The sequence below is a fragment of the Myotis lucifugus genome, unplaced genomic scaffold (genome assembly GCF_000147115.1).
Source record: "Myotis lucifugus unplaced genomic scaffold, Myoluc2.0 scaffold_46, whole genome shotgun sequence".
In the NCBI taxonomy this organism is placed as follows: Eukaryota; Metazoa; Chordata; class Mammalia; order Chiroptera; family Vespertilionidae; genus Myotis; species Myotis lucifugus.
The window spans coordinates 7,544,192-7,566,626 of record NW_005871094.1 but is presented as its reverse complement, the minus strand read 5'-3'; the positions used below and the strand labels follow the sequence as shown (position 1 = coordinate 7,566,626).

At 60.5% G+C, this 22,435-nt stretch overlaps 1 protein-coding gene across 1 annotated transcript in view; it reads right to left on the bottom strand.

Moving 5' to 3' along the window:
- Nucleotides 1-455: 455 nt before the first annotated feature.
- Nucleotides 456-22,435, bottom strand: part of KCP (kielin/chordin-like protein) — a 25,478-nt gene continuing 3,498 nt past the window's right edge. Inside the window, 33 exon segments of the mRNA XM_023753548.1 lie at nt 456-901; nt 1,034-1,340; nt 1,873-2,037; nt 2,723-2,824; nt 2,918-3,029; nt 3,106-3,278; nt 3,572-3,714; nt 4,722-4,821; nt 5,012-5,091; nt 6,222-6,342; nt 6,868-6,950; nt 7,184-7,357; nt 8,253-8,346; nt 8,449-8,531; nt 8,660-8,750; nt 9,015-9,100; nt 10,002-10,178; nt 11,450-11,620; nt 11,866-12,054; nt 12,152-12,245; nt 12,394-12,476; nt 12,601-12,774; nt 13,403-13,496; nt 13,572-13,678; nt 13,767-13,919; nt 14,142-14,223; nt 14,297-14,382; nt 14,723-14,816; nt 14,893-14,972; nt 15,105-15,149; nt 15,152-15,197; nt 17,543-17,625; nt 18,950-19,037. Of these exon segments, the coding sequence (XP_023609316.1) occupies nt 624-901; nt 1,034-1,340; nt 1,873-2,037; nt 2,723-2,824; nt 2,918-3,029; nt 3,106-3,278; nt 3,572-3,714; nt 4,722-4,821; nt 5,012-5,091; nt 6,222-6,342; nt 6,868-6,950; nt 7,184-7,357; nt 8,253-8,346; nt 8,449-8,531; nt 8,660-8,750; nt 9,015-9,100; nt 10,002-10,178; nt 11,450-11,620; nt 11,866-12,054; nt 12,152-12,245; nt 12,394-12,476; nt 12,601-12,774; nt 13,403-13,496; nt 13,572-13,678; nt 13,767-13,919; nt 14,142-14,223; nt 14,297-14,382; nt 14,723-14,816; nt 14,893-14,972; nt 15,105-15,149; nt 15,152-15,197; nt 17,543-17,625; nt 18,950-19,037 (4,038 nt within the window). The 3' untranslated portion in view covers nt 456-623.

Genomic DNA, 22,435 nt, shown 5'->3' with positions numbered 1-22,435 from the left:
TCATCACGGTCCTGGTCCCCACTCCAGGCACAGGGTCCCTCTATCACCAGCTCTGAGCGGCCCAGGAGGCCCTTGAGCACTTGATATCCCCAAACCAAGAGAAAACAGGATGCCATGTGGGGACTGAGCGTCTTCTCCGTGCACTTCAGCCCCTGCAGGATTCCACATGATCCACAGAGGGTGCCCCATCGGGGCCACAGGCCATGCCTGCTACCTGCAAACGAAGGCTGGGACCAGGAGTCCTGGCTCCGCCTGCCCACTGCAGGGCAGCACCAGGGTGTGGCGGGCGGGGCAGCCCAGGGATGCAGGCACGGGAGTGAGCAAGGTCCAGAGCTGAATCCCCACAGCTGCCACCCCTCTGACTCTGGGGACACTGACTTCTGGCCCCATGTCCCAAGCAGCCCATGTCGCCGCCCCAGCACCAGGAGGAAGCACACGCACACACACAAGGCAGCTTAGGTCAGGCCCCGAGTTTACTGCTTCTGACTCAACACGGCTGGGGTTTTTGTGTGACATGGGCCCAGGCTCCCAGTGCCAGCGCAGGGCACTCTCGCTGAAGCTCTGGCCAGGGTGGGAGCTGCTCTCCAAGGAGAGCCTTCTGGTCTGATGAGTCCCAGTCGCTGTCATCCTGGGTCAGGTGTCCCCCGGGACTCCTGGCTGGGGCTGAGCAGATCTCGGGGTGGCTGGTCCCCAGTGAGTAGGACTGGGGGGCAGGCCTCGGGTGGGATACAGTGGGCTTCATGCTCCACCAGGCCTGCAGGGCACTGGCAGCCGGGAACACAGGGCCTCACACAGTCGGCAGACAGCTCCCCCAGGGGGACGTGCTGGTTGAAGCAGGTGCGGGGACAGGGCGGGCCACACTCATCGAACACGAAGCCACGGTCCAGGGGGCAGCCCACCACTGCAGGCAGAGTGGAAGGCGGGGCTCCAGTCACCTGCTCACCCCTTGCAGCCCTCCCTGTGCCTCCCGCACCCAGATCTGGCCCTCTGTGCCACCCCCTCCCCCATGCCACCCCGGGCACTGCTGGCTCACCACAGAGCGTCGGGCCCCGCCAGGCCGGCGTCGCCCCTGCCTGGCGACAGTGGCTGGCATAGGCTTCCAGGGCATCGCAGAGGCAGGTGTCAGCCGAGGAGCCAGGGCCACAGGCACACAGGTCATACACACAGGCGGCAAAGAAGGGCTCCGGCGGCACCACAGCGTGGCAGCGACTGAACGGGGAGGACTTCAGCACCCCGCACCGGGCGTTGGCCTCACGCCGGGCACGGTAGCCTGCTGCTCGGCAAGGATGCACCTCCCGGCCCTTGGAACAGGGCCGACCCGGTCCCGGCCCCTCGGGGACCTGGGTGGGGAAGGTGACCCTGGTGTGACCGCATCCTTGGGCAGCTGGCCTTTGTCTGCCGTTCTTCAAAGCATTTCCCACCCAATGTTTTGTTTTAGCTTCAAAACCCCTCTTACAAGAATAGCAAAGAATGGGGGGATAAGGACACATATGTACTAGTAATACCTTAATCAATAAAAAGGGGGAAAAAAGAATAGCAAAGAAAGCATGAGCTACTTTTCTTTTGTCCCATTTTGGGGACAACCAAGGCCCAGAGCAGGCAAGTAACTTGTTCAAGGTCACACAGCCTGTGAGTAGCAACGCAGGGCTTGGGGAGTCAGATGATGAGGCCACTTTCAACAGGCCTTTCTGCCTCCTCCAGTTCCATGCCAGGCAAGAAGCTCCCAAGTCAGCCTGAAAGTCCCAAAGCCCATCTTGTGTCCACCCTGCTCCCCATGTCCACACCAAAGGGCTGCTCTGAGACTCATGCTCAACTGTGCCGTCTCCAGCCCGATCCCCGACCCCCTAGGCCCCGGGCTCCTGCACCACTCACCTGCCAGCTATTCCCAAAGGCAGCCTCAGTGGGTTGGAGCAGCCCCTGAGGGCCCTGCAGATCATCCTGGGCAAAGCCATTGAAGTTCCCACAGAGCCCACAAATCTGGCCCCGGTAGGAGCCAGGCACTCTCACCTCCACCTGGGACTGCCCATCCCACAGCACCTGTGTGGAGAGGCTGGGACTGGAGAGAGGGGAAACAAAAGCCCAAGATCCGCCCTGGCCGCACACACAGTGTCAGCGCGCCCCCTGCTGTAGGAGGGAGGAGAAGGCCCTGGCCCAGGCCCCGCGGGCACAGGCTGCGGGACTATGACAGCCAGCACAGCCCCGGGGAAGGCACCGGCCGTCAGCATCCCCGAACTGGGCCCCCAGGTGAAATGCACCCACTTCCAGAGATAGACTATCTCCTGGGTGCTCAGGCCTCGCAGAGGACAGGACGGACGCAGTTAGAGTTTGTATCCCAAGTGTAGCCAAGTCCTATTCTAGGAATTTACAAAGTGTGCTTCTTGCTGGATGCGGGGGAGTGCATCACTCCTTGGCATGGGAGCTGGAGGGACTCCTGAAACCGCCTAGGCCCTAGGAGACCTTAGTTGACCCTCCCGCGAATCCTTCCCCGATTTTACCCACGAGGAAACCGGCCCACAGAGGACTGGTCCAGGCCCAGGGCCCAGTGTGTTGATGGCTGAGCCAAGATTAGAAACCAGGCTCAGAACTTCCATTGCACCGGAGGTCTCCGGACTCTCCCACCTCCGTGTGGCCGGGAAGTAGCTGGTAACCCCCGCGCCCTCCACAGAACAGCAGCCTGAGCAGCCCCAGGCCCCCCCCCCCGCCCCCCATGGCCAGGCCGCACCTGGAGCCCCGGCTGGGTGTGCAGGATCACAGTGCCTCCCCGCAGCTCCGCGTACAGCAGCGGCTCCTGCAGGAAGGGCAGGGCCACAGGGCGCCCGTCCACCTAGAGGAGAGGGAGGGCGGGAGGAGGGGCGACGTGGGGACGGAGGCCTGGACGGCGGCGGGACTGCCCTTCCCGGCCCTCTGCTCGCCTCACCGTGACCGCCCCGCCCTGCAGCAGCCGCACGGCCACGTCTCCCAGCAGCACCGCCACCTCCTGGGTCCAGGCCACGCCGCTCCGGCCCCGGTCAGTGTTGGTCACGTGCACACTGCGGAGCGAGAGGCCGGCGCGGTGGTCAGCAGGAGAGGGTGCGGGGCGGGGAGCAGGCAGGGGGCGCTGCGCACCTGAAGTCCCCTCCACGGCAGTGCCGGGCCAGCACGTAGCTGCAGCTGCCCTGGAAGTGCAGCAGGCGGCCGTCGAAGGTGCGGTAATGGGGGTCTCCGAAGGCCATGCAGGAAGCCGGCCGCGGCAGGCAGCGGGGGCAGCAGCTGCCGGGATTCAGGGCGGGAGCCTCGTCCTGGCCTCCGCCCGGGACAGAGTCAGACACGCGGTCCCGGCGGAGCCCCACGCGGAGCCTCTGAGGACCCGGGGCGCTCGGGCTCCCAGACGCACTGCGAGCGGGCTCAGGGCGCCGCCTCGCGGTCGCTCCGGGAACTGCAGGACCCTGCGCCTCCTCCACGCTGCGCCTCCCGCCCCCAGCTCCGCGGCGGGGGGCCCAGCCAGGTTCCTCCTTCCCTGCCCGTTGCACCAGGTGGCGGTGCCACGTGCACACTTATTCCCCCCCTCCCCCCGCCCTAGACGGGCACTCACAGGGCCACAGGAGAGCGGCGGGCAGCGCTGACTCTGGCAGCGCACGGCGCCGGCCACGCAGGAGCAGCTGGTGCAGGGGTCCACGGCCCAGCTTTCCCCGGAGGCCACCTCTCGGCCCTGGTGCTCACATGACTGGGCAGGAGCTGAGGGGACTTGGGGGGAGGGGGGAGGGCAAAGGTCAGCTGCCCCTGCCTCACCCTGGGTCTCGGTGCTGCTCCCTCCATCACCCGGCCCGCACCTTGGCAGCGTTCACAGCACCTGCCAGTGTCTCGAACCTTCACCCAGCCATGTGGGCAGGAGAGGGCCTGGCACTCCTCAAGGCGGCACTCCACGCGGCCCAGCTGAGGACAGAGGCCACTGCTCTAGGGACTTCCGCTAGGTCCCTGGTCACACTTCTGGGGGCTCTGTTCTGAGGCAGCAGCCCCTTCTCCCTGGAGCTGCTCCAGAAGAACCACCACTTCCTGTTCAGGTGGGGCCTGAAGTCCAGCCCTCAGCTCCGTGCCCAGCACAGGGATGCCTCTTCCCCCTCTCACCCAGAGGGGCGCCCTTTCCTAATTACCTCAAAGACCCCCCCCCATATGCATTGGCCCAGCGTCCTGAGGCTCCCCTCTTCTATAAGGCCCTCCACCCCCACTCCTCACCCCCAGCTCACATGGCAGGTACAAGTAATGCAGGCGTTGCTGGGGTCCCGCCAGCTCTCTCCATCGGCCACTCTCCGGCCCTCGGCCTCCACCACACATTCTGATGGGAAATGAGGCTGGGGGAGCACTGTCCTTCCAGCTGCATCCCTCCTCCCTGGAGCGCACCCTGCAGGCCCACAGCAGGGGGTGCCCCCCCCACTTAGCACCCTGATGGTGTTCATTTCTTCAACCACATGCAGGGGGGCTACCAGAGGACAGACCCTGCACCGGGGATGTGGAGAGAGTTCTGGAAGCCGAAAGAGCCATAGGCTGGAGCCCTCCTCGGGCCTGGCTGCCAGCTGGGCAGTGCAATACCCTACCAGGGGCCTGTGGTACTGAGCCCACTGACAGGCCTCAGGCCAGGCCTTGAGAATCCAGGCTTCATTCTCTGCCTCCCTCTGCCTCAGGGTCTCTCCTCCACCCCAACGATAAGCCCTCCGTTTCTACAAAAGAACGAAGCCAGCATTTACCCCGGCACACAGGGCAGCAGCCCCCAGGGGGGGTATGGCGCTCTGAGGGGGGACAGCTGAGCTCAGGACAGGCCTGGTGAACGCAGAGCCAGGTCAGGTCCTGTGAAAGGGCATGAGAACACGGTGGGTAGAGAATGGGGGAGGGCGCCGGCTCTTCGCGGAATGTGACATTCAGGGCAGGTGGGCGAATGCCGGGTGAGTGGGAATCCCGGAGCTGCGGCCGGAGATTCGGCCCCAGCCCACAGAGGCGGTTCATGGAGCTTTGGGAATCCCCAGGGCCGAGGGCTCACCTGGCACTGGCAGGTGTAGCAGGGGTCCAGCGGGACCAGCTCAGACCCCAGCAGGCCCTCTGTGCAGTTACTCAAGGCCTCTGTGTAGACAAGAATGCAATTGAGGGTAAAAGGGGGGCAAGGGATGTAAGCCCAGGTGACCGTACTCACCCACTCTATCCTCAGACCCATGTCCCCGGCCCTTGACTCCAGGAAGGATAAATCCTTTCCCGCTGGTTCAGCAGAGGAAAGTTTGGACTTTTCAAGAGGAACTTTGCTAGGCTACTGGGGGGAGGGGGCTGGACACTGGCCACGTGTGGCTTCCTTAGCCTGAGGTCCCTCAGGACCACACGCCGCGCTGCCTGCCCCCCGCCCCGCTCCCTTCATATCGCCTGGCTAAAACGGCACAAGAACGCACAGAGAGCCAGGTAACCCGGCTCCAATCCTCAGTGCCTGTGCCATTTTAGGCGGATCAATCAACCTCTTAGAACCTCAGTTTCTTCATCTGTAAAAAGGGAATAATAATAATGCCTACCTCACTGGGTAACTGTGAAAATTAAACGAGATACTGCTCATTAAAATCACCAAGCAGCGCCCTAACCGGTTTCGCTCAGTGGATAGAGCGTTGGCCTGCGGACTGAAAGGTCCCAGGTTCGATTCCGGTCAACGGCATGTACCTTGGTTGCGGGCACATCTCCAGTAGGGGGTGTGCAGGAGGCAGCTGGTCGATGTTTCTCTCTCATCGATGTTTCTAACTCTCTATCCCTCTCCCTTCCTCTCTGTAAAAAAATCAATAAAATATATTAAAAAAAATAAAATCACCAAGCAGCGCATGGCATGCAGGGGTGCTTAATAAGTGTTCGTCTTTTTTTCTTTTCCTGAAGCACAAGTGCTGATAAGAATGGCTCTCCCCATCTCTGGAGCTGGGCCACTCACTGCCCCTCTTGACCCGACATCATTGCCCTCAAAAGCCAGCAGCTGGCACAACTGCCACCCCACAGCACCACCTGCTGGGCAAAATGAGTCAAGAGGTCCCTGCCAGCTTCCCCCGTTCCCCTTGGGGTGGTGCAAGCCTCACCCGCCAGGGCAGGGCGAGGGCTTCTAGAACAGTCCTCTGGACTCAGGAAAGGTCTGGGGCTGGGACTGTGGCAGAGAGCTGGCTGGCACTTCCAGTGTCAGTCAGGGGGTGGCAGCCCCGCCCTCTCCTATCAACCCTCTATCAGTGACTCACGGGCACAGGTGGGACAGCAGTGCTGAGGCCCCGGGGGCAGGAGCTGGCTGGCAGGGCAGCCCACCAGGCTGGGACACTGCCGTCGGTGACAGCGAAGGCTGGGAGGCCCCTCGGGCTGCAGCTGCAACAGGAACGAGTGAGCCAGGGCTGGGCCCCAGACCCCTCCGTGTGCCTGCAGCACCTCCTCAACAGCCCCCCAGACTGCCTCCTCACCCCTAATCCCCAGCGATGATTTCCCTTTCCAGTCATTGGGCCTGAACCGTCTGTGACCTTTGACCCTCCTGCACTCTCATGCCACCCTTTTCCCAACGCCACTGCCTAATCTCTGGACCTATGATGTCACTGCCTGCTCCCCATTGATGGAGATTCTCAGTGGCCCCAACCACTTCCCAGGTGTCTCCTCGCCCATCCTATTCACACCCACTCTACACTCCTGCCAGGGGGGGCCTGCCCACTGCCTCCCCCACTCAGCACCGGTGCCACGGCTAACCCCAGACTTCTGGGCCCTGCTGGCTCTTCGCCCCAAGCCCTGCCTCACCTCCTGGTCACTGGGACACTCTCCTGTCTCTGACCCTCCTAGTGCCTGCTGCCCGCAGTGTCCAGGCTGCCCCCATGGTGCCCCACCCCCAGCATGGCCCTCACCCACCTCGCAGATGCACACTTCACAGGGGTCGGCCCCAGGCTGGAAGCTGTCCCCTGGCTCATACTTCCGGCCCTCATGCTCACAGTCTTGGGGGTGGGGTAAGAGCAGAATAGGACCAGGGGGCCTTCAGGCTGGCAGCAATGCCAGGGGTGGGGTTCTCTGTCCCCCAGGGACCCCAGCCCCCAGGATTTAGGTGTGTACAAAAATGGGACCCACTTCTGGAAAGGCTTGTTTCTGCCGCCCCACCCAGTGCCAAGGCAGGGAGATGCTGACCAGGCACTACCTCCCTGCCACCCACCCCACCCCAGGCTCCCAGTACCAGAGCATCGAGGGCAGCAGTCACTGGGCCCCTGGCGGGGATGGGCACAGGAGCTGACGCACTGGACTCGGGCGCAGGTGACAACACCCTCGCGACACATGCAGGAGGAGCAGGGGCTGTCCGGAGGCTCCCAGGTACTGCCTTCAGGGTGCTCCTCCCCGTGGGCCAGGCAGCCTGTCCCAGGTGGGCAGGGGTGACTCTGAGTCTGGGTTCTGTCTGCCCCCGATGGCCCACCCTGGGTGGTCAGCAGGGCCTGGGGTCTGGCCTGGGAGGGGATCTGCAGGGGTGAGGTGGGAGGTGGCCTGGCAGAACTGCTGTCTGCGGTGGAGGGAAGACACGGCTGGGCTCAGAACGCCTGGTCTGTAATCCCTGGCACGTCTGCTTGCTAAACCAAAGGCCAGGCAGCAGGCACTGCCTGTGGTAGCCCAGCCTCAGCACCAGTGCCTGGCATGCAGCAGGCATCTAACACATGCATGCAGAATGAATGAAAGGTAACTCAATCTCTCCAAGCCTCAGACTCCATCGCTGTTAAATAGAATTTCCTCTGTGTGCCCCCTCACAGTGAGATGCTGTCATGGTTCCGGAATCTAAGCCATGCTGGGCAGAGGGCAGGTCAGAAAGGCTCCTATTCAGGCAGCCTAGAAGCAAAGGTTGTCTCTGCCACCTGCCAGTTATATTACCTCTCTGCACCTCAGTTCTCCCATCTGTGAAATCGGAATAATAATAATAGTGCCTCCCTGATAAGATCTTTGTGTGGATTAAAGTGCTTAGCTCCTGGTATATGCTCCGTAAATGTGATCATGATGATGAATGGGGTGTGGTTAGGCAGGGGGCAGCTTTGAGGGGGCTCTACTAAGCCTCTGGAGGGGGAGATGGTCTGGGCAGGCCAGGTAAGAAGAGCTGAAGGAGGACAGGGGTGAAGTCTCAAGGACGGAGGTGTGGGAGGGCAGATGGGTGGGCAGGGAGGTGGGAAGACAGGAGGGGAGTTTGAGGGAAAGGAGGTGGGGCAGATGGAGGCGCGTTGGGCCCAGGGGCAGAAGCAAGGGGCAGCCCCACCGGCCGGGCACACCTCTGCAGCGAGGGCAGCAGCTCCCCTGCTCGGTGACCTGGAGTGGGCAGGACAGGGGTGGGCACCGCCGCCGCACACAGCTGACGTGGCCGGCCTGCAGAAGATGCCGGGTCAGTGACTTGCTCCTTAGGCTGGGTGCCCGAGAGGCAGGGTGCCCAGCCAGCGCCCAGCCCCCTCTGCCCCCTCCCGGCCATACCTGGCAGCGACACCTCTCGCAGCTGCCTGTGGGCCCCTCAAACTCCTCCCCATCCTGGTGCTCCCGGCCCTGAGAGAAGCATCCTGTGGGCGACATGCTTTCTGGGTGGGACGCTGTGCCACCTTGCCCTGTCCAACCTCAGGCCTGGGAAAGGCGAGGAGGAGGGGCAGGGAGGGGCCCCGGGGGCCTGGGTGTGGGGAAGGCAGCTCACTGTGGCACACAGGGCAGGAGCAGGGGCCTGGGGAGGGGTGAGGGCAGAGAGCAGGTGGACATGGCTTCTTCTGGCAGCGCATGGAACCTTCCTGGGGAGAGAGGTCACACTGCCACTTCCTGATCCCCATGTCATCACACCCTCAACCCAGGCTTCACTCTGCCCCAAGATGGGGCACCCCCTCCGAGCCTGCCAGGCCCAAACCCCCCTGGCTTGACCAGGAGGCCTGAGTCCAGTCCTGTCCCACTTGTCACAGGCAGAGGTGCGCTGTGAGACTGGGGGGGGGGGGGTAAACAAGCCGGCCAGAAAGGAGGGTCAGAGATGAAGGTTCCCGGGTTCCCCAAGGCCACCTCACCTGGCAGGTGCACAGGGAGCAGGTGGGGTCCAGTGGGTCAGGGAGGGTCTCTCCTAGGGCAGCAGTGACTCCATGATAGAGGCATCCTGGCAGAGCAGGGAAGGCAGTGGGAGAGCTGCTGTCAACAGAACCGTCTCCTGCCTCACACTCACACTCACACATATACACTCACATATACTCACATATACTCACAATACTATACACTCACACTCATACTTTCACACACACATACTCTCTCACATATACACTCACACACACTCACACACATACTCTCATACATATACACTCACACAATACACTTACACACATACTCACACTCATATACTCTCACTCGCATATACTCACAATACTATACACTCACACTCATACTTTCACACACACATACTCTCTCACATATACACTCACACAATACACTTACACACATACTCACACTCATATATTGTCACACACATACACTCACGCTCATACTTTCACACACATACTCTCTCACATACACTCACGCACATACACACTCTCACACACACATACACACACGCACACACAGCCGACCTGGGACCTCTCAAAGCTTAGGGGTCTGAGAGGGAGAGGGGGTGGCTGGGAAGGTGGGTGAGGAGAGGTTTCACCGGCTGTAAGTGGTGAGCTTTGCACGCAGGGAGGCCGTGGAGCTAGGAGGTGGGCTCACAGAGGAAGGTGAGCGACAGGCGGGGCTCCCGAGGCACCCAGGGCAGTGGGAATCGTTTTGAGTCTCGTGATGTGCTGTTTTAGGAAGGCAGCAGGACAGCTTAAGAGAAGAAAGGTCTGGAAGCACAGGAACCGGTTATTTGGTGAGCCCAACACCAGTGAGAGGTGACAGCAGGGACAGAGGACACAGACAGTGGAGGCGCGGGGTGGAAACGCAGGGTGTGGGTCTGGGGGCGGCTGTCTCATGACTCTGGGCTGCTGGAGGTCAGGAAGGGGCGGGCGGTGGAGGGGCAGGCGTTGCCCTACCCTGGCAGGTGGGGCAGCAGTGCCCAGATGGGATGAGCGGGTGGCTGCAGCCCAGAGGCTCACAGGGTCTGCGGCCGCAGGTCACAAAGCCTTCCAGGCAGGTACACAGGTTGCAGGGCGCTCGGGGCTCTGGGAACTCCTGGCCGCTCAGGTAGGACTCCCCCAAATACTCACAGCCTTGAAGAGAGGACAGGGAGAGGCAGGGTGGGGTCAGGAGGGGTGAGAGGACAGCAGTCACCAGCTATGAGCTTGCCCCTGGCCCGAGTCCAAGGCCTCAGAGAGATGGCCACGGTGGGGAGGGAGGCCTCCATCCAGGCTGACGGACACAGAAGTGGGGAGTTGGGGGGAGAGTCGGACTGGCCAAAGGGCAAACTTTCTCCCGTTCAGCTGGCAGAAAACTCCCTGTCCGTCCGATCTATAGGGAAAACCCGCACGGAATCTGTCCCTAGGGTTGAATACCCAGCAGGCCACTGCCCGGCCAGAAGGCACCATTTTTTCCAACCTGACCTTAGAGCTGGGAGGTGCTTGAGATGACTTAGGTGGCCTGGACCCAAGGCATCCCCTTTCCAACGCTCTTTCAAGCCCTCTGACCAATCAAGGAGGGGCCGGGGCCCAGGGTGGGGCAGCTTGCCCTGAGCGGCTGACACTTTCTGACCTTTTTGAAAAAGAAGGCACTTTAGGTGACAATGACCTGTCAGTGTGAGCTCATCAACTGTAACCAATGTACCACCCTGCTGGGGGGCCCTGATAATGAGGAGGGCCGTGCTGGGGCGGGAGGGGGGGGGCGAGGGCGGGATATATGGGAAGAATCTGCACCTTCCTCTTAATTTTGCTGCGAACCTAAAACTTTTCTTTAAAAGAAAAAGTCAGTAAAAACAAGAAAAAGGGGGTGAGTCTCAGGCTCAAAGCCTTAGAAGGCAAAAGTATCTGACTTGAATTTAATATTTGATTTTTAATTGTATTCATTTTAATAGTAATATTCTACTCCTTGAAAATCTAGTTTTCCATTTACAGTATGATATAAAGGTTCCTTTCTAAATAAATTTCCATTTAAAATTTCAATTTGAAGAAAAATACTAAATAAATAAAGTTACAGGTGGTAGAGGGTATTAGAAACAATTGCTAAGATAATGACCGAGGACTGGTCTTGTTCAACTCTTTTTTTACAGGAGTTAAGATTAGGCCCAGAGTCACTCTTAAAAATGGTTAGGATGGTAAATTTTATGTTATGTGTTTTTTCAAACATTGACAGAAATTAGGCTCAGAGAGGTTATGTAACTTGCCCAAGGTCACACAGCCAAACAGCGTCAGAGGCAGGAGCAAACCCAGGCTTTAGTCCAGGGCTTTCTCTTTCTTAGTGTAATAAGAACCGGGGCCCTCTCGAGGGCAGTGAGGATGACTCTGACCCAGCCCTCCCGCCTCGCCCACCCCCTGTCCCTGCCCCTCACCATCACAGGCAGGGCAGCAGTCACCCCTGGCAGGGAAAGGGCACTGGGCAGGGGCACAGGCCCTGGGCTCGCAGCTGACGCTGCCCTCCAGGCAGAGGCAGTCGTGGCACCGCACTGTGGGCGACGGGAAGCGCTTCCCGCTGGCCAGCTCCTTCCCCTCATACAGGCAGCCTAGGGGGCAGGGACAGGGCAGGGCTGGGGGGCTGTGGTGGCTGTCTACCAGGCCCACCACCTCCCGGGCACTGCCCCCCCAAATTCTGAGCGGGGAGGGCCAGGCCAGGGGGAGGGGAAGGCGGGGTGGCGCCCAGGCTGGAGCTGGAGAAAGGCGGGCGAGGAGTCGGAGGTGACCACGCGGGGGAGGCTCCGCCCCGAGGTGGAAGCAGCGGGTGGCGGGGGGCGGCGGGCCAGGGCGTTACCGTCACAGGAGGGGCAGCAGGGCCCCTGGCGGGGGTGGGCGCAGGGCGCGGGCGGGCAGGGCAGGCGCTGGCAGGACACGGAGCCGTCCAGGCAGAGGCAGCGGTGGCAGGGGTCCCCCGGCAGGAAGAAGTGCTCCTGGTGGCGCACGGGCTCCAAGCCCCCCGGCCTCGGACAGCTGGACGGGGAGGCTGAGGCCAGACGGCGTGCATCATGGGGCGCCCGGGGAGAGGCTGCAGAGCCCCCAACCCGGGGGGGGGGGGGCGCGGCCCGGGGTGCAGCTCTCACCTGGGCACTGCGGGCAGCACTCTCGGGGCAGCAGGACCGGCTCCGCACAGGGCAGCGGAGGGCAGCGGCGGGCCAGGCACTGCACGTTGCCGCTCTGCGTGGACAGAGGGACCCCGGCGCAGGGTGAGTGCTGGAGGCAGAGGTGACCTCCACCCTTCCCAGCCCACCGCGTGGACTGCGCCTGGCCGCCCCCAGCCCCACCCCTGCTCCCCTGCCTCCTCCCACCCCGGGGGCGGACTCACCAGACAGTGGCACAGGCGGCAGGGGTCAGAGGGGTGGGGGAAGTCTGCTCCGTGGGGGTACTCTTTCCCGCCGAAGGCACAGCCTGGGGGAGGGGGCAGCTATAGGCCTGGGAGAGGCCCTGCTTGCCCCGGGTCATGCCCTCCCAGCCCTAAATGCCCACAGGAGGGGCCAACCATCCCAGGAGACCCCCTTCCTGTCCGCCTCACCATGGCAGTCGTTGCGGCAGCAGGGACCAGGCAGCGGGTGGGTGCAGGGGGGCTTGGGGCAGGCCCGAGGCTGGCAGCGGGCGTGGCCCTCCTGACACCTGCACTCCTGGCAGGGGTCTCGGGGGTGGGAGAAGCTCTCGCCGTGCGCAAACACTTGTTCCTCCAGGACACAGTCTGGGCAGGGGGTGGGGAGGAATGGGGACGAAGACTGAAGGCGCCAGGAGCTGGCAGACAGCTCCTCTCCCCTCGGAGCCCGGAGCTATGGTGGAAGCTGTCCCCACAGAGGGAGAGGAGGGGGCTGTGATGCAGGCATGGGTGTCTCTCTGAGCGCACACGTGTGTGTATGTGTGAGCGTGTGCACACACGTGTGTGTACAGTCCTTTCACCTGCAGGCACATGTGTGTGCCTTGAGGGTGAAAAGCTGAAGGGCTCCATAGCACACTCTCCAGGGGCTGGGGGGGGGGGGGCACACTGCATTCCAGCACCCCGGCTCCCTCAGGGCACATCCAAACGTGTGTGGCATGAACGTGGTGTGTGGCATGAACGTGGTGTGTTACACGGGCAGACAGACAAAGATATCCGAGTGGTGGGTGCGGGAAGAGGAGACTTGGGTGGGGAAGAAGGGTGACAGGGGGACGTGAAGGAGAAACAAGTCCCTCCCACCCACGCCCTGTGCCTTCCAAGCTTCGCCAGACTGAGCCGTGGGAAGGCCGTGGCTTTCTAAGGGGACCGCCGTGCCCAGGGGGTGGCGGGAGGGCCAGGCCTAGGTCCCCCGAGCCAGACAGGTCCAGTGAGCACGTACCTGGGCACCTGGGGCAGCACTGGCCTGGTCCACTCTGGGGCCTGGCGCACGTTGTGGGTGGACAGTCGGCCAAGGAGCACCTCACAGTCCCGTCCTGGGAGTGGGGGAGAGGGCAGTGGGGGTCAGCCCTGGGAGGGGCTCAGAGGGCAGCAGCCAGCCTGGGGGGTACCTCGCATCGGCAGGCGTGGCAAGGGCTGTCCGTGTCCGTGAAGTTCTGCCCGTTGGCATACACGTGGCCGTGGTAGGTGCAGCTCTCACAGCTGGGGCAGCAGGCGCCTGGGCGGGCAGATGGGTCAGAGCCCAGCTGATCAGGGCGGGCGGGGCACAGCCGGGGGTGGAAGGCAGACCAGGGCGGGGCACTCACCAGGTGTCTGGGTGGGGTGCTGGCAGGGGGCTGGGGAGCAGAGCACAGCCCCGCACACGGGCACCCCGTCTTGGCAGGAGCAGGCTGTGCAGGGCTGACCATCAGGCTCCCACTGGACACCCTCAGCAAACTCCTCTCCACCAAGCACACAGGCTACAGCAAGGGGGCCGTCACCATGGCAACCTAGACACTTCCACCCGCCTTCCCCTTCCCAGGACCCCAGCTTTACCACCCGCACAGCAGCCTCTGAATATACGCTGGGAGGGTTGGTGGCCTTAGCAAGGCCCCCCTTACTTGAAGGAACACCCCTCCACCTCCAGCCACTGGAAGCAGCGCCCCTTTGCAGCTGTTTCTCCCCTCCCCCCACCCACACACCTGAGCACAGCTGGGGACCAGAGTCTGGCAGGGTGCAGGGGGCGACCGGGCACTCCTGCTCCTCACAAGAGACCTCGCCGGCCTAGGAGGGAGGGACACTGGGTGAGAGGCCCTCAGGATGAGGCCGATCTGGGGCATGAGACCGGGCCGCCTACCTGGCAGGAGCAGCGCAGGCAGCGGCCACCCTCTTGGAGTCGGAAGGTCTCCTGGCTCTGATAGTGGTGTCCCTGGTACTCACAGCCTGGATGGGGGGCAGGGTGGGGGGACAGGGCTGGAGGCTGATGGGGACGCCTCACTCCCCCTGACATCTACCTCCCACCCTGATAGGGACAGCCACCTTCAGGGGTCTTGCCAGCCCCCCACCGCCAGAAGCCAGGGCCCCACCACTGTGCCCGTGTGCCATGAGAAGGCGGGAACTAGTCCCTCCTGGTGGGGACAGGAGCTTAGTTCCATAAAGGATTTCCTCTGGACTTTAACTCAGGGGGGCCTCCTGCAGGCCCAAGGCAGCAACGGCACCCACAGGCCAGGGACTCTCTGTCCAGGGCCTGCCCCTCACCCAGGGCCTGCAGCCTCCCACTCACCGGCACAGACGGGGCAGCACTGCCCGGGGAGCCTGCCTGGGTGTCTGCAGGGCGCAGCCGGGCAGGGCAGAGGCTCGCACTGGACGCTCCCGTTCTGACAACAGGGCCTGGTCAGCATTGGAGAGGCAGGCCCGGGGGCCAGGCCCCCCCTGCGGGGCGGCCACACTCACAGCACAGCGGCAGTGCGAGCAGGGGTCCCCGGAGCCCACCGGCTCCCCGCTGTGGTACTCCCGCCCGTTTAGGAAACAGCCTGTTGGGGAGAGGGTGCCTTAGACCCTCCGCAGGGGTCCCCCACTGCCCCAAGTCCTGGCCTTCGTGGGAGACCGAGCCTGGGCGTCATTCAGCTTTGGAGCCCCTCCAGGCCCCACCCTTTGGACTGTACCATCGCACACGGGGCAGCAGGTGCCCGGGAGGGGCCGGGCAGGTATGGGCACAGGCTGGAGCATTCTCGCTGGCGGCACTGGATTTGGCCCTCCTGGTAGGGGCAGGGGGTGAGGCAGAAACAGCATTTGCGTCCCAGCTATCCACTTATTAGACGTTGTTATGCGTGGAATTGTGTCCCCCACAGACACAAATTCATCTGTTGAAGTCCTACCCTCCATCGCCCTGCACCTCAGAATATGACCTTATTTGGAAATAGGGCTGTTGTAGAGGTAGAGTTAAGGTGAGGTCATACCAGAGTGGGGTGGCCTCTAATCCAATGCCTGGTGTCCTTGTAAAAAGGGGAAATTTGGACACCCCCCCCCACACACAAACACATACACACACAAACACATACACACACAAACACATACACACACAAACACATACACACACACACACACACACACACACACCACACACACACACACATACACACACACACACACAAAGCAGCATGTGCAGATGAAGGCAGAGGCCTAGGAACACCACAGCTTGAACCACCGGAAGCCAGGAGAGAGGCCGGAGCAGATTCTCCCTCACAGCCCTCAGAAGGGACCAACCCTGACCGCACCTTGATCTCAAACTTCTGGCCTCCAGAACCACGAGACAACACATTTCTGTTGGTTAACCGACCAATCAATGTCTCTCTCTCACATTGATGTTTCTCTCTCTCTCTCCCACTTCCCTCCACTCTTTCTAAAAAAAAAATAATCAATTGAAAAAATATCCTTGGGTGAGAATATAAAATAAAAAAAGAGAGACAATAATGTTCCTCTCCTCATAGCCCCGTTATGGGCGTGAGGTGAGGTGTCTGGTGTGGCGTCAACCTCTGGAAGCTGGCAGCTACCCAACAGCAGCCGCTGCTACTTCCCTGGCCTTTGCCACCTAGACCAGCCCTGGAGCTCATGCCCACACCTGGACGCACTGCCTCTAGCACCATTAGTGTCTGGGCAGCCAGGGACTCTTCTCACAGGTGTGTGAGGGGCCAGTGTGAACAGGGAGGGGAAGCACATGGTTGTAAAGGGTCCATGGCAGGGGTCCTCAAACTACGGCCTGCGGGCCACATGCAAATACAAATATTGTATTTGTTCTCGTTTTGTTTTTTTACTTCAAAATAAGATATGTGCAGTGTGCATAGGAATTTGTTCATAGTTTTTTTTTAAAACTATAGTCCGGCCCTCCAAAGGTCTGAGGGACAGCAAACTGGCCCCCTGTTTAAAAAGTTTGAGGACCCCTGGTCCATGGCCTTCACAATGGGCTCCTTAGTCCTTGGCAGGCTGTGCTCTGTGGCTGGCTTCAGGCCCATGAAACAGCCTTCCTCCGCATGCCCCCTGCCTGAACCGTAGGTCTCCGGCCCCCACCTTCCTCCCCCAGGTTCTGCCCGGATGTCCCTACACCAGGTGTCTCCTCTGCTTGGGCTGCTGGAAGTCCAAGATCAAGGTACCAGCAGTTGGCGAGAACCTGCTTTCTGGCTCATAGAGGGCTGTTTTCTTGTTCTCACATGCAGTGGGGGGGGGGAGCGGGGGGAGGGTGGGTGCTGAAGCCCTAAGGGTGTGATCCCATTCCCTCAGCACCTAAGCGCCTCCCAGAGGCCCCACCTCCTAATACCATCACCTTGGAGGTTAGGATTTCAGCACATAAAGGGGGGGGGGGCACGTCTCAAACATTCAGCCCATAAGCCCTGGAGCGTCTGTCCCCATTCCCCCCTCCCCCCCCGGCACTTAAGTCCTACTCACCCTCTAAGACCCAGGTAAACACCACCCCGCCATGAAGACTTTCTAGAGCTGTGCTGCCCCACAGAAATACAACACAAGCCACGTAGGTCACTTTAAACTCTCTAGTAGTCACATCCCAAAAAACAGAAACAGGTGAAACTAAATGTTAATGTTCCACTCAACCCAATATATCCAAGATGTTATTTCAGCATGTGATCGGCACAGCGTATAATGAGATAGCGTCCACTCCTTTCTCTCGCACTCCATCTTTAACTGGTGTGTATTTTGTTCTGAAAACCCGTCTCAGATCGGATGGCCACATCTCAAGGGCTCAGTGGCCACATGCCGTTGTGGCAACCGATCAGACCTCGAAATTCCAGACACCTCAAACCCGTCTGCGTCTCGCCCTCCCTGGCCTGTACCACCGGCCACATCCTGCCCCGCCTCACTCCTCTAGCTGCAAGCTCCTTGACTTCAGTTCACCAACCCATGCTGCACTCCTGCGCTGCTCAGAGCTGGGCATGCAGACGGGCACGACCCCGCCCCAGACCCCGCCTCTCCACCCCTGACCCCTCACAGGGCCTTTGGGATGCGCTCAGTGGAATGAAGGCCTGAATGTGGTGGGTCTGGGGGAGCAGGGGGGGGGGTGGAGGGGGAAGCCCAGGAGCAGGTCGGGGCTCACCAGGCACTGGCAGAGCCGGCAGGGGTCCCCAGGTGCAGTCCATTCTTGGCCGTGCTCCCGGCGAGAGCCACCTTCTGTGCAGCCTGGTGCTGGGGGGAGAGGGGCAGAGAGGAGGCCCGATGGGAGCCAGCCTGGACCCCAGTTTCAGTCTGCCACCCCTCTCCTCTGAGCCCAGGCGAGACCAGGTCATGCCTCTGCCTAGACCTCTCTTGGCTGCCAGCGTCCCAAGCTGGGCAAGGCCGCGCTCCTAGCCCGCCTTCCACGCTTTCCAGCACCCGGCGTGCCACGCCCACCTCCCCCGCCTCCCCGTGTGAGATTTGTCTGCTTGCACCTTCCCACCTACCATCCACCAAACTCCCTCTTGAGTGTCGGTCCCAAGCCTCTGCTCTAGCGGCCCCCTCTTCCTGGGATGGCCTCGGCTTACTCCACCCTCCACCTGGCCAACTGCTCTTTATCCTCAAGGTTCACTCAGGACGCTTGCCTCCTGTGCCCACCTGGGCTAGGACTCCTCCCCCTGAGGTTCCATGGAACCTGGTGCCTGCTCCCACTCCTGCTTTGGGGAGAGTCTTGGTGTGTGACTCAGTGTCACCCTCTAGTGGTCTGCCCAGGGCCCACCGGGTCTTAGGTGCACACAGTAGGTACTAGTCAGCATTATGAAGGTAGCATATCATTACCCACACCTCACAGACGGGGAGCTGAGGCACAGAGCAGCTCCCTCAGAGGCACCACCACAACTCCACACGGACAGGATCTGAGCTCAGGACCCGCTCCAGGGCGGGCGTGGCCAGGCGTCACTCTCCCGCTGCCCGGACCCCCAGGTCCGAGCCAGCAGGGTGGGCTCTGAGTGAGGAAATGACGGGACAGCCCTGCCTGGAGCCGCCTAGGGAAGAGCCAGGGCTCACCTGGGCAGGCCGGGCAGCAGTGGCCAGGCCTCAGGACTGGCTCAGGGCAGGGGCTGGCCGGGCACTTCATGGGCACACAGCGAACCAGGCTCCTCTGTAACGTACCAACAGCTGTAAAGCCTCTGGGTCTGGCTCCCAGAGAGAGCACGGCAGGCAGGTGTGGGCACCCTTGGGAGGTGGGCACAGGTCAGGCAGAGAGGGAAGGGCCCGGAACACATGTGAGGCTGAGAGCAGGGCACCTCCCAGGGCCTGGGCAGAGGGTGCAGGGACTCACCAGGCAGGAACACTGGAGACAAGGGTTGGAGCTGGACAGGAAGCTGGCCCCCTCCTCGTAAAGCTGCCCCTCGTAATCACAGCCTGGGGAGGGTGCCAGGATAACAGGCTGGTCAGGTGAGAGCGGGGTGGGCGGGCATCACCCCCGGGAAGGCATGACCCCAAAGGGGTGCCGGACCCTCGGGGCTGAGGGGGTGGAGGGAAGGCAGGGTGGGGAGGTCACCTGGCCGGCAGACGGGGCAGCACTCCCCGGGTGGGGTGTAGCTCTCCAGGCAGCTGAGCTCTGGGCACGAGGGCCCCTGGCACCGCACGGTCCCTGCCTGCGGGGCAGACACTGAGCCCTCCCTCCCTCCCTCTCCACTGCTGGTTTCTGGGAGCTACTCCGCTGGCCTGCAGGCCTAGCGGGCTCCGGGCCCCGATGCCTGGGTGGCAGCAGCAGCCCTGGCAGGCCCCAGGTTGGGGTGGCACTGCCAGGCCTGGGGGTCACCAGCAGAGCAGCAGGGACCTGGGTGGTGGTGGTGGGTGGGGACAGGCTCTGATCCCTTACCTGGCAGGTGCAGGTGACACAGGGCTCGGGTTGCCACGTCTCCCCAGCCCCGGGACCTTCAGGGCAGCCTACAAACCAAGGCCAGGCCCCCAGTAAGAGACCCAGAGGCTGTGGCCAGAGCACCCGGGAGGGCCCCACGACAAGGGAGCACCTTCGGGTGGTCGATGGCAGAGATCTTGGTATTTACTTCCACTTTCCAGGAAATGGCAGTAAAGCGTCTGACTCTAACACAATCAGGAGATTTCCATTGTTTACAGCTGATGGAAGTGTTGAGGAAGGGGTGCCTTTAAAAAATGTTTTTTAAAATTTCTTTTTATTTTTAGAGAGAGAGAAGAAGGGAGGGAGAGAGAGAGAGAACATCGATTGGTTGCCTCCTGTATGCACCACAACTGGGAATCAGACCCAAAATCTGGGCACGTGCCCTGACTGGGAATCGAACCGGCGACCTTTTGGTGCATGGGACCCCGCTCAACCAACTGAGCCACACCAGCTAGGGCAGGGTGTCTTTTTAAAAATATATATTTTTATTGATTTCAGAGAGGAAGGGAGAGGGAGAGAGAGAAACATCAATGATGAGAATCATTGATTGGCTACCTCCTGCATGCCCCCTGCTGGGGATCGAGCCCACAGCCTGGGCACGTGCCCTTGACTGAAATCGAACCTGGCACCCTTCAGTCTGCAGGCTGATGCTCTATCCATTGAGCAACACTAGCCAGGGCAGAGTGCCCTTTTAAAAAAAAAAAATCCACCCCTCACAGGGTGATCTGATCATGAATTCCTAACTGGGCCGATCGTGATGGGTAGTAATGTCCAGGCATATAAACTTCTTAGTAAAAAACTTACATATTTTTTCTTTTTTTGGTGGTGGTGGTGGTGGGGGGGGTGGATCTTTGCTTTTATTGTGCCACTAGGTTAACACACTTTTGAAATAAGCCAAAACCACCCTCAAGAGAGCACATAAATCTTAACTATCTTGGAATCCAATTCCTGCCTTGGTTTCTCCAACCTTCCTTATCTCCCCTCCTTAATTTCAAATGCATTGAAGAAGCTGCAAATCTGTTATGCGCCAGAACATTTGAGAGCTTGCTCCTCGGCTTATGTCATCAGTTTGGCTCAAACACACTCTTATAAAAATTATTTATGTGTCTGGATGTTTCTTGTGTTGAAAAGATAAACAAGTCATACTTGTTTAGTGTATGTTCCACGTTGCATACTTACACTAATAAAGTATGGCTTACTTATCTGAAATTCAAATCTAACAGGGCATCCTGTGTTTTTATTTGCTAAATCCGACAACCCAGTCTCCCTGATCATGAGCTGGCAACAAGCCCCAGCAGCGTGGCTTCCGCTTCCTCCCAGCTCTCTTCATCTCGCCGGCACCACTGCCCTCCTACTCCACTATTTCCTCCTTTCCCACTCGTCCGTGGGATCCAACCTGTCACCAGCTCCTGCCCGTTCTTTAGAAATACCCCTCCTTCTGCCCCACAGCCATCCCTGACTCCGCTTTAACAGTCCCCTAATTGGTCACTCTGCATCTAGCTTAATGCCAGATGACTACTCCTAAAACAGCTCTTTGAACATGCCACACTCTGGCTCTTCAACTCTCCGTGGCTCCCTATTGCCCACAGAAGGAAGTTCAAACTGCATGGCTTACAGCAGTCTGTTCCCACTGGTCTTTCCAAACTGATTTCCTGCAACCTCCCTCCCCCCCGCCCCGCCCCCCAATCTTGTGTCCAGAGGACCCTGCAGCACCGTTTCTTTTTGGTGACATCCCACTTTCTCTTGAAGATCTAGCTCAGACAACCCATTGGCACCTGGTCTGGGTAGGATTCCCCTGCCAATTATTGCCTTTCTACACCTCCTTTTAATCTGTTCATTGGATTTTATTTTATTTTTTTACTTTATTGATCTGAGAGAGAGAGAGAGAGAGAGAGAGAGAGAGAGAGAGAGAGAGACATTGATTTGTTGTTCCACTTATGTATGCATTCATTTGTTGATTCTTGTATGTGCCCTGACTGGGGATCAAACCCACAACCTTGGCATATGGGGACAGCACTCTAACCCAGCGGTCGCCAGCCAGTGGTCCTCGAACCACTGGTGGTCCGTGAGGTCCGAAAGGTTGGCGACCGCTGGACTGGGGGGAAGCTGGGGGCAGGTGGAGGGACCTAGCGGCCCAGAGCCGACCTGCAGGAGGGGCTGCCTAGAGCAGCGGCTGCCAACTGGTGGTCCATGAGGTCCGAAAGGTTGGCGACTGCTACTCTAACCAACTGAGCTACCAGCCAGGGCGTGTTCATTGGAGCTTGTATCTTCTCAGTAAGACCAGAAGCTCCCAGAGGGCAGTTGTAGCCCCAGGCCACAGTCAGTATATTGCTGACTGTGCTTCAGTTCTGGACCCCTCTAGCCACTGCCAGAACGAGTGGGCAGGCACCCTCCGGGCATGTAGCAGGTGGCAGGTGGCAGACCATGGCCCCGGGGCCCCAGAAGAAGGATGGGAAGTGGGGCCGGGGCTGGCAGGAGGCTGACCTGGCTCACAGTGTGGGCAGCATGCTCCTGGCTCCGGACAGGGTCCCCTTGGGCATGGCTTCTGGGTACAGGCTATGGCTCCTTCCTGTGGGGAGGCAGACTGGTGGGGCACTGGCATCACAAGCCTGGAGGGTGGGGCCTCCAGAACCGAAACCTCCCCCAGGCTGGGGCCTGCCAGGGGAGCAAGAGGCTGAGTCTGCTCAAGGGTCATGGGCGACTCCTGGTCCAAGGGCAGAAAAGAGACATCCGACCACCAACCCCATCACTTTCCTGATCCCAGAAATCATCTCTCCCAGGTGCCACCAAATTCCCAGAGTGGAGAGATCCTAGGAAGGGGACCAAGGCCTTCCTCAACGAAAGAGTGAGGAACAACAGGCCGGAAGAAGGTGGCTCTGGAGGCAGGTGAGGGCGAACAGGTGGGTAGATGACAGGGGCAGATGGACGAGCCGGGACAGTGAGAGTCCACAGGAGAGGGGCGATGCAGGAAGCCAGGCAACAGCATTCTCTTTGCCCTCCATGTGCATGGGGGTTGAGCCCCAGAAAGCAAAACTACTCAGAATCAGCTGAAGGCCACCAGTGGCCAGGCTTGGGGGTAGGGACAGGTGGCTAAAGGGAGGCAGCCAGGTAAAGAGGACAGGTATGGGACAT